Source organism: Taudactylus pleione, unplaced genomic scaffold, assembly GCF_031769625.1.
Source record: "Taudactylus pleione unplaced genomic scaffold, aTauple2 ptg000788l, whole genome shotgun sequence".
NCBI lineage: Eukaryota > Metazoa > Chordata > Amphibia > Anura > Myobatrachidae > Taudactylus > Taudactylus pleione.
The window spans coordinates 362988-378323 of NW_028285190.1; the positions used below are offsets into that span (position 1 = coordinate 362988).

At 41.1% G+C, this 15336-nt stretch overlaps 1 protein-coding gene across 4 annotated transcripts in view; it reads right to left on the minus strand.

Annotated features, from left to right (window-relative positions):
• ARHGAP21 (Rho GTPase activating protein 21) overlaps positions 1–15336 on the minus strand; it is a 194878-nt gene that overhangs the window by 154947 nt on the left and 24595 nt on the right. Inside the window, exon 1 of one of the 4 annotated variants that reach the window (XM_088457848.1) lies at positions 4776–4883. The exons of the other annotated variants lie outside the window; for them this stretch is intronic. Coding sequence (XP_088313974.1) covers positions 4776–4859 — 84 coding nt within the window. The 5' untranslated portion in view covers positions 4860–4883. Of the gene's footprint in view, positions 1–4775; positions 4884–15336 lie in introns of those variants that run through there. 4 annotated transcript variants of the gene reach the window in all.

A 15336-nucleotide genomic window follows, 5' to 3' on the forward strand; every position in this document is an offset into this window, starting at 1 on the left:
GACAAAATTACAATGTACCCGAGCTGATCCAGTCTGAAGTGTTCTGATCAACAAAGATCAATCAACAAGAGCAGCACACAGACAGGGGAGCACTTGCAGTGTCCAAGCAGTGAGTGCAGTAAGTAGTTGTTGCTACTTAACCTACAGTAACACTAAAAGGTTGCAAGTAACATGAGCAGCAACTCTATTATATGTAGTATTAGTCTTGATGTGCCATCTACTGGATTGACATGTATACTGCAACATCATGAGTCAAGATAAGCTGCCTTATTATGGCTTAATATATAGTTGGATTTACCTGCGAAATAGATCTTGAGATATATATATATATATATATATATATATATATGTATTTATATACGCATACATATATAACGGTTTTGCGTTTGGGGTGTGCAACATATGTGTATATATACCATCCCATGAAGTCTGACAATTGGAAGAAACACGTTGGAAGCTCCTGGATTCTACATTTTTTAGAATTAGATAAGCCATGGGTGTTATGTGTATACTGCCTTACACATTTAGGGTCAGGTTTTTGTCTTAAATAAATTCCTTTTTTATACATTAAGTTGAAAATATTTTTTTTACTTAAATATCTGGAATAATTGTATAAATTGCTATACTTGGATTTATAGTGTTTTTTGCACCTTGGATTGCACTATTTTGCACAAAAATACTTATTTCTTGCACTATTTGCACACAGATACACTGATTTATTTCAAGAATATTATGAGTTTAAAAAGATGCCACATTGTCTTTTATTGTAACAACTTGGCACTTTAATATATAGGTTATGATCTCTCTCTATACTATATATTATATAATATATATATATATATATATATATATATATATATATATTTAGCTCAGTTTTATTCTAGGTGACTAAGCTATACAATCTTGAAATCTCAATCCAAATTAATCTCGTAATATTTGGGTGATGCTGGAAAGAACCGACAAAAATTCGGGCTTTTTTTTTTTTTTTTTTTATCTCTATCGTGCATACACAGTCCCAAGGAGTACATTACTCAAAAAAAAATTCACTGTGCAGACACAACCATTACAACTTTATTATAAGTATAGATGAGCAAAACAAGGTACCCTCCTAGAGCAGAAAATGCCATTTACCGTTTCCTTTTTGGTTACTGCATTTTAGTCTTTCACCAAACCACCTATTTTTCTAGTAACAATAATGGCTAGACAAGTCTATTGCACAAACTTTTCAGCTTGTTGGGTGTCATCAGTGGCGTCAAGAGCCGCGTGTCTACAAATTAGTTAAAGAAAAAGAAAAACTTGAAAAGCCACAGATATCACTCTCTGATATTAAATGGTAATACCTGCCGAATACGCTAATAATTGCTGCATTACTGTAAAAGGCTTTGGTTCACTTAATGCTACTTAATTACTTCCTGGCTACACAGGCAATAGAGTGGAACTGCGGGAATTTTGCTCTGGGAATGAATAAGCAATTTGCCGACTTAATGGGTTTAGACATAAACTGGATCTATGGCAAGATGCCCACATTATATAGAAGTAGAAAAGAGTGCCCACACACCTATATGATCGATACAACGAATCAATACAGAGGCACAGAGCTTCACAGAATTAACTTTCCTTATATCTAAGTGGATAGATGGGTCATAAAAGGAAAATCCCCCTGCATCTAATATGATCACACAGAATAAATGTATTTGTTATACCTGGATACTATTCTCACATTATAAACACTCTACAGATTATAAATTAGCAATTAGGGGCCCCCTTACCTGTTACTCAATCTTGATTTATTACTTTGTTCATCCCAAAGCGCTACAGCATATGGTGGAGCTATACAAATAATTGTTAATACTACTACTACTAGTCTTTCCCTACAGGTGTACCAAATCACCAGCTTCATTTATGATTTTGTTTTGTTTTTTTTAAAGAGGTTGTTGCCTTAAAGCTCTCCATTTCATTGGCTGGTGGATGTGGTCCTTGACTACTTTCCATGCTCTGATGTACTTTATATTTAGGAAACCACTGCGTCCTATCCATGGGCAGCCAAATCAAATACATCTCCTTGATGATATAAAAGCTTGGATGCAAACCACAAAAAAAAAAAAAAGTCAGAAAGCAAAAGCACTGCAGGAAGACTTGTATAAATCATTAAATATAAATCTGAAGGCCGGTAACACCTTTAAACAATGCACATGTTGGTAGTGACTGTTTGGAGCTCGGTCTGATAATGCTCTTCCTCTCTACAGTGATTGGCCAAGATCAACAGACAGCATAACCCAATTATATGTAACATGTGGTGCAAATCTTAATGCAGTTATGGTCATTTGGGTCAAGTCTTACACCCCCAATAATCTTGTGCAGCATTTGGGTTACTCCTATAGATGTTAAGGATTTCCCCTCATCCTCCTTATATTGTGAGATTAGGAAGTCCTGGACTGGCCATTTTAAAAGCCAACATCCACCTACAACTTAAATGGGTTTAAAGGATAATTAGCGCTAAAATACTTAGCATAAAATACTTAGCATAAAATAGCTACTAACAATGCCCATAAAAATATACATAAAGGTTCCAGGAGCTTATCAGAGCTGCGGATGTTTGAGTTGCGATAGTGTGAAGAAATATTTCTGCTTTAACGCCGAACATTAGAGAACTCTGTAGCCACCATCCAAGTGTGAATTGTATGATAGAAGAGCTTGAAGCAGCTGATTACAGAGCTCGTACTAAGGGCCTGATTCATTAAGGATCGCTATTGCGATCACAGCTCTGTAATCGCACGCAGGTCTGCTGCAAATATATGCTAATGAATGCTATCGTAACGCCGTCGCACTGCCAGCATAGAGACGTCCACTGCCTCCCTCTACCGCTATCACACATCCGTAATACCTTGCAGTCCTGAGTATAGATCGGTAACATCGAGTACCATCGGCCCCTCACGCAGAATTACAGCAGCCCTGACTTCGAAATTGCTATCCTTGTTGAACACTGTAAAGTCCTCGAGTTGCGTATGCAATCGCAATGACTAATTTACGTATGCCCATGCAACAGCGTTCAAATGGACAGGCACACCTGCGTTTCACTGACCACCGCCCCGTCACCACCCTCAAACGCCCACTGCCTGTCAATCACTCATGGATGGCTCGCTGTAGTCTGTGTGATCGCAGTGGTGCCTTCGCTCATGCGCAGTACACAACAATCAGCCGCCTGCGTACGCTTTAGTAGTTGCGATCCATACTGTATCAGTCCCTAAGCAGCAAAGCAAATGCAATACACCATCTTTGTGCTTAAAGCTGTACAAAGCACTTCTGTTACCTAGGAGAACGCAGACCTGACACATAATAGGCAAGACCAAGAAACTGGACCGCAACAAGCAAATGCTTTAAGATGGCAATTTTTCATTAAATGAATATGCTAGAAAGCATACAGGACAGCTGTAATAACTAATAAGCCAACCCAAAGGTTTGGAAAGATGCACCACCACTGGTGATGTCTTCACAAAATACAGGACAAGAGTGCAGGAGCACACATTAAACACGAAAGACATACTACCTGCAGGAAGAATATTTTGTGTTTCACACTTCGTAATATTACTAAAGAACATAAAAATATTATATATATATATATATATATATATATATATATATATACACAAATACATATACATCTCTATCTCTCTCTTAGGGCACGTTTTGATCAATGTAAGCTCTCACGAGCAGGGCCCTCTTCCCCCAAGTGCTTTTCCTTCCCTTACTATTACTTATGGCACCTAACCCTTGACTTCTGCTACTGTTCTAGTTATTTGAGTTTTATGACCGCTGCTGCAGCAATGTATATATGCCATGTACTTGTCCTGCATTTTTTTGTACTGTAAGTCACAATTCTCTTGTTCTGCTCAATTGTTTATGTACTTTGCAAGGCGCTGTGGAACCCTTGTGGCGCCATAGAAATAAAATTAATAATAAATGTAAATACCCATCTACTCCTACTTGCCAACCTCTTGGATCTAGCCTAGCTCCCCAGGGTAGTTGGTGATGCGGGGTCTTGATGACTTGATTTGCATCAAAACGCGTCATCAAGACTCTCTACCCTGTAACATACCACACAGTATTACCCAGCGAGGCCATGATGGTGCAAACCATGCCACCACAGAAGGGCACCTCCCACCACTATCTCCCAAAGGGGACCATTAAAAAGCAGTGACTATGCATCCACCACAACAGAGTAACCCCATTCTCATAGGTAACAGGGTGCATACCCCTTTTCACTTGTATCTGCTTAAAGGTTGCAGAAAAAGCTGATCAAATGGCCCGGGTTCTAAACAGTTAATGCAGTCAAGGGGGCTACAGCCTAAAGCGCTAACCAGTAAAACGATGGGGGTTTTATAGCCCATATGACTTTGAGCCATTTGGGTAAATAATGAATGAAAGGCATATTATTTGTATACATTTATAAATGTATGCTATGTATACATATTTATACATCTGTCATGTAACACCCAAGTGTTCATAACTTTAAAAGTTAAACTGCAATAAGCAAATATGACGTTAACATCAAGATAACTGGCCATTAGCTGAAATCAATGTATAAGTGTTTATTTATCGGGTTCAGAGCATTGCGGCGATATCACCATCGCCCTCGGTAATGAATCAATGTCTCAGGTGAATGCACACAATCTGATTCAGCCATGCAGCCCTATCTGCATCAGACCCATGTCACTACAGTATAAAGAGACAAGCAGAAGGTCGTCATAGCACAGAAATGCACATTACGTACTGACCTGACTGCTCCAGGCGCAGTACAGATTGCAGAGCAGACTCCAGTTGGGGTTGAGCATGCAGTCGAGTATTCTGAACTGGGCCATCGCTTCCTTACTGCGCAGTGAGCATCTCTGACTCAGCTCGTGGCACATTTGATAACATGAGAGCAATGCAGCGAGCAGAACTGAAGGCAGAACCTTCCCCTCTCTCCTACTCCGTCCACTCAGCAAATAGCTAGCAGCAGCAGCAGCAGCAGAACTGTTTACCAATCAGGGAGCCGGCCAGCGTTGCAGGCACTGCTCAGGTATCATCTTCAGGGATGTTATACAGCTAAACCCCCATAAATACTGAAGTATCATTACTGATAAAGGATTGGATATTTTGGGGTTTTAAAACTCTACCTCCAATAGTATTTATTTTGTGCACACAGTATGTACTGCTAACAGATCAAAGTATCATCGAACCACATCGTATAGCTCTCAAGCCTGTAGCTACCCCTGTGACTGCTTACACGGATGTACACAAATCTGTACGACATATATGTTAACTGTAACGGGCTGAAAAGACGAGATACAATTATTATGAAAGTTAAAAGGATTTTAGAATTCTAATCTCATTGCATTTGTCTGCTTGGGAGACGGTATAATATGCTTAAATACAATCCATCTGATTTAAAACCAATTATTCCGTATTGTAACTTTTTGTCTATAGCTTTGCATTATGACCATTTAACTTTTAGTTTAGTTTTTTTTTTTTTTTTTTAAACAGATGCAGCAAAATACCATAAATCAATGTACTATAAGACTCTGGCTAAAGGACAACACTCTTAGGGGGCGATTCAATTGCTTTTTTTGTAATTGCGCTAATTAATGGTCGCCCAATGTAGCAGTTCAACTGCTTTGGGCACCCATTAATTGTCAGGCCGAATTAGCGTCAAACGGCTAAAACAGTCAAAAGTCCTAGTTTGGGCGCCCAAACCACAGACTTATCACACATTACTGCTCGCCACCTCAGGAGTGGAAGCAGAAATGACAGCGTTGGCGGCTATCATGCCAGTACGGAGCAACAATTGAATCGCCCCCTTAGAAATCTAAAGTAATTATTAAGCCCCAACATTCTTTATACATTATGCATTCAGACCATTGGTATTACTTTTATTAATAAGAAGTTATTAATATAGCGCACTCGTATTCCACAGCACTTTACACAGCAAAGATCGCAAATAAGCGCTATTGCGCATATTTTACCTGGTGTTGAGGACAGAGGACTCACTTTTAAAAAAAGGAGGTAGGTCATAGAGGACGCTCTGTGCTGCGGCCAATCCCCGACAGCCTGGCAGCACAGCGCGTCTCCAGGGACTCGGCCCAGCCACCATAGAGAGAGAGAGAGAGAGAGACAGGGCTCCTGTTATTCAAATAGGTGCCAGTCGCGAGCCAATCGGAGCTCGTAGACCAGCAACCAATCTCCACCCGTGGGCCGGAGTGCGCCTTCGTCAGGCGGTGGACTGTCTCTTTCTGAAAGGCACCCTGCCTGCCCTAACATGAAGACTAGGGTATTGCAGCATGTATCTGGAATATCTGCTGTGCACTCCTGTACATTCAGTCAGGTGCATAAATATTGGGACATTGACAGAATTTTCATATTTTGGCCTCTATTCACCACCACAATGGCTTTGAAATGAAACAAACAAGATGTCCTTTAACTGCAGATTTTCAGATTTAATTTGAGGGTAATTACATCCAAATCGGGTGAACGGTGTAGGAATTACAATGGTTTCTATATATGTCTACCACTTTTTAAGGGGCCAAAAGTAATGGGACAAACTAAACAATCCTAAATCTAACGTTCACTTTTTAATACTTTGTTGCAAATCCTTTGCAAGCAATTACAGCCTGAAGTCTGGAACGCATAGACATCACCAGGCGCTGGGTTTCATCCCTGGTGATGCTCTGCCAGGCCTCTACTGCAAATGTCTTCAGTTCCTGCTTGTTCTTGGGGCATTTTCCCTTCAGTTCTGTCTTCATCAAGTGATATGCATGCTCAATCGGATTCAGGTCAGGGGATTGACTTGGCCATTGCATAACATTCCACTTTTTAGCCTTAAAAAACTCTTTGGTTGCTTTTGCAGTACGCTTCGGGTCATTGTCCATCTGCACTGTAAAGCGCCGTCCAATGAGTTCTGAAGCATTTGACTGAATATGAGCATATAATATTGCCCGAAACACTTCAGAATTCATTCTGCTGCTTTTGTCAGCAGTCACATCATCAATAAATACAAGGGAACCAGTTCCATTGGCAGCCATACATGCCCACGCCATGACACTACCACTACCATGCTTCACTGATGAGGTGGTATGTTTTGGATCATGAGCAGTTCCTTTCCTTCTCCATACTCTTCTCTTCCCATCACTCTGGTACAAGTTGAGCTTTGTCTCATCTGTCCATAGGATGTTGTTCCAGAACTGTAATGGCTTTTAGATGTTGTTTGGCAAACTCTAATCTGGCCTTCCTGTTTTTGAGGCTCACCAATGGTTTACATCTTGTGGTGAACCCTCTATATTTACTCTTGTGAAGTCTTCTCTTGATTGTTGACTGACACATATACACCTCCCTCCTGGAGAGTGTTCTTGATTTGGCCAACTGTTGTGAAGGGGTTTTTCTTCACCAGGGAAATAATTCTTCTGTCATCCAGCACAGTTGTTTTCCGGTGGTCTTCCGGGTCTTTTGGTGTTGCTGAGCTCTCCGGTGTGTTCTTTCTTTTTAAGAATGTTCCAAACAGTTGATTTGGCCACACCTAATGTTTTTGCTATCTCTCCGATGGGTTTGTTTTGATTTTTCAGCCTAATGATGGCTTGCTTCACTGGTAGTGACAGCTCTTTGGATCGCATATTGAGAGTCGACAGCAACTGATTCCAAATGCAAATGTCACACCTAGAATCAACTCCAGACCTTTTACCTGCTTAATTGATAATGAAATAACAAGGGAATAGCCCACACCTGTCCATGAAATAGCTTTTGAGTTGATAGTCCCATTACTTTTGGCCCCTTAAAAAGTGGGAGGCACATATAGAAACCATTGTAATTCCTACACCGTTCACCTGATTTGGATGTAATTACCCTCAAATTAAAACTGAAAGTCTGCAGTTAAAGCACATCTTGTCTGTTTCATTTCAAAGCCATTGTGGTGGTGAATAGAGGCCAAAATATGAAAACTCTGTCAATGTCCCAATATTTATGCACCTGACTGTACATCCTGGTAGTTCTTAATACTTACATACCACCTCCAAAAATGTTTGTTTTCTGGGATATACCACACATTCTTTCATAAATATGCCTTTTTATTACATAACGTGTTATTCACTATGGGTTTTGCATACAGACAAGTCATATCACCTGTAGGATCATGGAGGCATTAAACATGCATTTAAGGGGCACGTGGGGAGGTCTGATGCAGCTGGGGGTATCAGATGGGCATTCTTGAGGTATTTGGGGATGTCTTGTTATAAACAGACAACAGACTGATGTATCAGGATTGGGGAATGTGGGTAATTAGTTATGTATGGAATTTATCCAATCACATTTCTTCTGCCCCTGAGACTGCAAACTTTTCAATGTTTTGATCTTCCTGGCCAGGCTGGCTACCCAGTCTGTTGACTGTTTATAACAAGACCATAACGATATTAGGCAAATGTACAGTTATTTTGTAAGGATCAGTGAACCCAGCTTTAGAGGGACATTAAACTGAGTCAATGACAATAGGATAGCTAGACACACTTTCCTTTTCATAATCATACAGACATTAGCTACACTGTTCTTGGGGGCTGTTAGAGGACTAATTTATTGATTCACATCTTCCGGCAACTTTTTGCTTGGCTCCAGGTATATAATTGTGTCAGTGAACGAAACGAAGGTGAGCCTTGTATTCAGTGGTGACAAAAACACATAGGATAACATAAAAAATATACTGGTAGATTAATTGGCTCCCAACACATATTAACCGTAGTGTGTATGTGTGCGCGCATGTGATAGGGAATATAGATTGTAAGCTCCACTGGGGCAGGGACTGGTGTGAATGGCCAAATATTCTCTGTAAAGCGCTGCGGAATATGTGTGCGCTATAGAAATAACTGGTAATAAATAAATATATAAATAAATTAATGTATAGCTAACAGATACAGGAGATAGTGGGAAAGATAAGTGAAAGTAGTAGTAGTGAATATAGAGTGTAAGCTCCACTGGGGCAGGGACTGATGTGAATGGATCAACATTCTCTGTAGAGCACTGCGTAATATGTTTGTGCTATATAAATAACTAGTAATAAATAATAAAGTACTTGGTAAAAAGCTACATAATGGTGTGTACAAACCAAAGTGATCTACAGATGAAAACTACTTTAAGCCCATCAAGAAACATCTGCTTTCACCAATGAACTATTTCTTTGAATCAGCTTGAACCTATACTAAGCAAACCAAGGAACAAAAAGGGAAAATCGGTTCTACTCCGTTAACTATGAACAGTTACATTTCGTATTTTGTCTGCCAAATTTTTTTAAAAACCGTAAAACTGTTAAACCAAGATCAGAGGCGGTGTTGTGCTTCCCCCGAGCTATGTGAAATATGTAACATGTACCATCTAAAACTGCTGGTCAGATGGTACGTCGGTGTGCAGCTCTCACACCAAGGTCTGAAAGGCAATGTCACATGGAACTAATGTTTACAGTCTTAGATCATAGTTACAAGGTGGTGTTAGGCTCCATTATGTGTGTGAGGTAGCATCCATAGTTACATAATGCCGAGGTAAAAGCGTGCCACGTGGAAATGGCAGAGAACATGGAACAAAGTGAGTGGGTGGCACAATTTATGATGGAGGAGTCCAACCGTTCCAGACAAAGTACAGAAAAATAAAAGAGGGGGGGGGGGGGGGCAATATATATGCAAAACAAAAGCCCTTCAAATTCTAAAATGCATATTTATACATTTCATAAACAATAGCTCTCAGGGAAATGGATTACTAATGCTGGAGCCTTGTGTTTATGACAACAGCTTGCAGGGAGATATAGGGATGTATACAATGATAAACATTTTAGCTCCGGTTGCATATACTGTTTATCCATGTAAACTGCCTTCTGATAATATACACCTGCTGGTATTTTAGTTTCTTTAGAGCTTTAAGAGAATTGTCTTGAAGATCATTTAGTTATGGTTGAACAGTGTTGGCCCAGTGTGCAGATCTTGCGTGGCAAATTAGCTCATTTACACTGTGGCCTGAAAATGAAACACTGCGCTGGGCGAAAATGGTCTATTTTTCTGTGGCTAAGAGACGCTGATGAGCGCACCGCAATGTGTTTGTGATGGTCGGGCAATCCACATGCCTGGCTCCCTGTGATTGGTCATTCTGCTGAAAAACACAAAGCATTTCTTTTGCTATGTATTTGGCCCAAAAGCCATCAAGTGCTTGGGTCAAACTTAACCTGCCCATGTGCCTAGCATAACAGAAGGACCAGCTTCCCCGACAGAAGGGTACTAGCAATGGGGCAGATTCAATTCAATGCGAATTGAATATCGCCGGGAGCGAGCACCCGGAGTTATTCAATTCAGTGCGATGTTTGGGCGGGATAAGGATTTTTTTCTCGCACCCCCCTGTGGATGCGAGGAGAAATCCGACCAAAGTGCCGGGCATGCAACTGTTTTTCTGCTCAGTGCCGGCATTCTCCGACCACACAGCGCACTGGATTTAATAGCTCCGGGAGCTCGCTCCCGGCGCTATTCAATTCGCGTTGAATTGAATCGCCCCCAATGTGGGGCTATTACATCCATTAGGGTCCCTTAACGTATCCTGCGAACAGTGCTTCCCTTATAAGCACAATTTACTTTTTTTACTATTATTATTATTCTCCACCCAAAAATAAATTTACATTTTTGGGAACAATATTGTGTAACCCTATATTTTAGACATGCAGTTGTAACAGGAATTTGAAGTGGGTTTGGACTTTGGCCTACTCTCTAACCTTAAATCAAACAATATCTCAAACACAGCACCTCAGGAATGCTACTACTCCCCCACCCTACAACATCCCCTGGTAACTCTCTACCCATCATTGAATAACATTATGCGTTACCACTATTTTTTGCAATTTGTCCTCTCATTTTGTATTATGTATTTGTTGTTATTCTGTTGTTACCATGAACTACTTCCTGAAATACACGGACTGATTTCCATATCACCAAAACATGGTTCCTTTCCTGTGTCGATATCTATATTTTCTCCACCTGTAATCCCTCGCTGTATGTTATGCTTCTATTAATTGCACATCTTGTCAACTGTAGCCTATGTATTGTGCCCAAGATGGCTGCCTCGGCTGGTACTTTCATGGGCAAGATGAACATGTGAAACTATTCATGCAGTGCGTTTTTGTGTTAGACATTTTTCATTTACCCGTATGTGTCAGGGGTGATCAAGCTGTGAAAACAGTAGAGAAGTGGACCAGTGGAGAAGTTGCCCATAGCAACGATCCAGCATAGAGGTAGCATTTATTAAGTACAGTCTATAAAATGATAAGAAGTTGACAAGTAGTGCACCCAAGATGGCTGCCTCGTCTGGTACTCCCGTGGCTAAGATGAACAATGCATGGATCTGATGATTTTGTAAGGACCGTTCATCTCATTTTAGTATTCTGTAGCTCCCCCTTTGCGTGTCATCTCTTCCAGGCACTGCCTATTCCACCCAGTGTAACCTATGTAGTTCACTCAAGATGGCTGCCTGGCCTAGCACCTTCGTGGGTAGGATAAATAATCCATTGGGATTTAAGATCCAGAATGGCTGCATCAACCCTGTATTATGTTCAGTGTTTTCTGTATTTCCTGCAAATCTAAACCTCTGTATTATATTCCTCATTTCTGTAAAGCACCTCAAGTTCTCCTGGAGAAAAGAGCTATATAAATAAAATTATTATTGTGCCTTCTACAGCCTTGTGCCATTCAGTGTCACCAAACATGTTATATTTTATATCATGCATTAGATCTCTCACAGTCTGGAAGAGGAGATAAAATATTCGTTTTCTGACGTATCCATTAGCACCATTTGCATCTACCATTAAGAACTCAGTATTTAGCATTTCATGGGACAGAAATGTCTGCTGATACGTACATTGTATAATATTGAATTCTGGAGTAATTTTCGGAACGCGCATATTGCAAGAGAAATAGTCTGATGTCAGATGGCTCCCAAATGTGAGGCATTACAGGATGAGAAAACAGAATACTCTCTCATTTTAATAATACAGCTGGCCAAATTGTTTCTCTATGACAAACTATTCAGTTTCAAGCCTGTAGTTATTAAATTAAAGTGATAGGTAAAAAAAACATTGGGGGGATAACCAAAAATAAAAATTGGATGTATTAATATTTATTTTGCACCTATATATGACGCAGTGATTTACAGAGAATAATTAGCCAGTCATTCTCATCAATCCCTGCCCAATTGGTGCTTACAATCCATGGGGGAGATTCAACTGAAAGTTAATTGCATAGTGCCAGGAGGAGACAAAGTTAGGCAACCCCCCAGGAGGGTTAGGCTAGGGGGAGGTTAGGGTTAGGCACCCCCGGGGGGTTGGAGAGGTTAGTGTTAGGCAGCCGACCCGGGTGGGTTAGGTTTATGCACTTACGCGGGGGTTAGTTATAGTTAGTTTACTTACCTATCGGGATCTTCACTGCTGCCGGACCTTCCGGCGTCGAGATTCGACCCGCCGAACCTACTGGCGGTCATTCATACAGATCCCGGCCTTACCGAATTCTTCCGTGGGCTTATCTGGCCCCCGGGCCTGTGGTTCCCCATCCCTGTTGTAGAAGGTGCTAGTTAAATGTTAAGTACAATCTGATTGGTTGCTATGGGCAACATCTTCACTTCTAAAAACGCTCACTTTAGTAAATATACCCCTAAAGCTTCGTACACACAGAGCGACTTAACAATCAGACGATCGTTGTCTGGTCGTCCTGCATGTGCTGGATCAAACATCCAGCATACGCAGCAACCCCCCAACTATTATAACAACCCGCAGGCTAACATGGTCGATATCGACCATGTTGGCCTGCACGCAAGGGCGATGTTCAATATCTATATCGACCATTCATGCCTGTGCATCGGCCATCGTTTGGTCGTTTGACAGGGCCAGAAACAGGACGATATGAATGCTAACAATATCGTTATAGTACATATCGCCCTGTTTAATCGTACCGTGTGTAAGCAGCATTAGTCTTTATCCCACAGCCCGAGTATTGCTGAACTAGACCCCCCCCCTCCCCCAATCTGCACTGCTGTCCCCACAGTGGGCAGCTCACCAAGGCTGCACAATAAGGGAGCACACAGAATGAAGTTTGGGAAAGAAAAGGGAGCAGATGGCGATAACTAAACTGAATGGATCTTTATTTTAGCATATTCCACCCTCTACTGCCAAGAACAGTTATTTGTGAACTGCTGTCAGATTCCCAATGACTGTGCCACTAGAACAGAAGGAGAAGAAAAACCAGACTACGCTAAGTCTTGCAAAGACTCCAAGACAGGATTTTTAGCAACCAAGATCCCCGACAATATCAAAATATCCTGCCCAGATCTAAACTTCTGCCCAATTTACTAGATATATATTATATTATACTGTGAGGATACACAGACACCAAGCCAGGCAGCCACAGTACGTAAAATGTTCCATCAATCTATATATATTTATATACTTGCACCAACGCAGGATTCAAAAAAGTAAAAATACAATAAATGCAAATTGTTGTAGAAAACTCCTTCCATGAAGAAAACTTTGTGGGCATCCTGTCTTGTCATAAGTCCTAACCATTGTCTTGAAGATGGAAATACTAATACATGCTGCCCAATCATCCTACATTTACAAATGATTTGCATGCACTCGGCTGACTTTTGGCATTACCCTGAATGAGCTCCCAATGTGTCAAAATTACACCACAAATTGGAACGCCTACAGCTCATGACATACTGCCAATTGTATTATCATTCAGACACCGTTGTAGACTGATCTATGAGATGATCTAATACTGAACCTACTGTACTAACTATTTGGTGTAGAAATATGTGTACTGTGTTTTCATAAATAATTAGTAATACATTTGGTTATAAACTAGTAGTGTTTCCCAAACAGGGTACTGCAAGTAGATAGCCCAGACCCAAATTTGAGTGGGCATCTTTGTAGGCTGGGCGCAACCAGTAGCCTTTGAGAGGCAGCACATATCCATTTACATAGGTTGAGCCCCTTAAAGTAACCCCCTCCCCATTTTCCTCCTCCATCCAGCATCCCGACAATAGGTAGACCTTAACGCCTCTCACCAATGACACCATTCCCCCTATGTTTATCCTATCGTCCATCTGTGTCTCTGCTCCCTCTCTGTATGTCGGTCATCATCTTTGTATGTGTCTGTCGCCAACCTGTAGGTGCCTCTGTCTCTTTTAAAGTCACTGTGAGGAGCACCGCCACAAACATTACTCACTGTGAGGAGCACCACCACAAACATTACTCACTGTGAGGAGCACCGCCACAAACATTACTCACTGTGAGGAGCACCACCACAAACATTACTCACTGTGAGGAGCACCGCCACAAACATTACTCACTGTGAGGAGCACCGCCACAAACATTACTCACTGTGAGGAGCACCGCCACAAACATTACTCACTGTGAGGAGCACCGCCACAAACATTACTCACTGTGAGGAGCACCGCCACAAACATTACTCCGGAGGGGGATTGTCACACACAGAGGGTCACAGAGCACGGTTTTCTGCAGTCGCTGCAAGGAATGCTGCTACGCAAAATGTATTTTAGGTTTCATGCTCCTAATTAGAGGAAAAATGTCATTATTCCACCAATTTCAATTAAAAGGTCTAGTAGTAGTGGTACTGTTCTATTATAGTCTACAGGCAATATTTCACTCTCTTTCGTCCCATAAACAAGCTATATAACCAGTTTACAATTGCAAAAATGTATTCTATTTAGGAGAAACTCTGCCTATGGGGGGAATTCAATGGTTACTTGCGCCTCTAACACCCGTCTAAAGTGACCAGTAGCTATCCAATTGTTTGCACCACCAGCCCTTCGCTGGCCCAAAATGCACGGGATCAGCCACGCAAAACAAAAAAAAATACTTCAAAAGACGTCACCGATTCTGTAAAAGCACGTTACAAAAATAAGCCACAAAGCATGCAAGTTGGTCATTGGAAATGCATGGCACGTGCAGCTGATTTTCAAATAAGAATAAACTCACTTTACAACCTACACTCGGAGTGGACAGGGATTATTGATGTACAATGTCTGTTCCTTCAAGACCTGTTCCTTCACCATTGTAACAGAGGTTATTGCAGCATTCCCAGTTACATCATCTAGAGCAGTACATTCTTCTGCCGCTGTACAGCCCAAAAGCGGAAGTTAATAACTTATTAAACTAACAAAAGGCCATATTCTGAGCACTTGGTGGTTTTGTTAACCAGATGTTTCCTTCTAAGGCTCACCACAATCTACATATCCTGGTTAGATCTCTCAAAACAAACACGTTATATAATAGTGAGG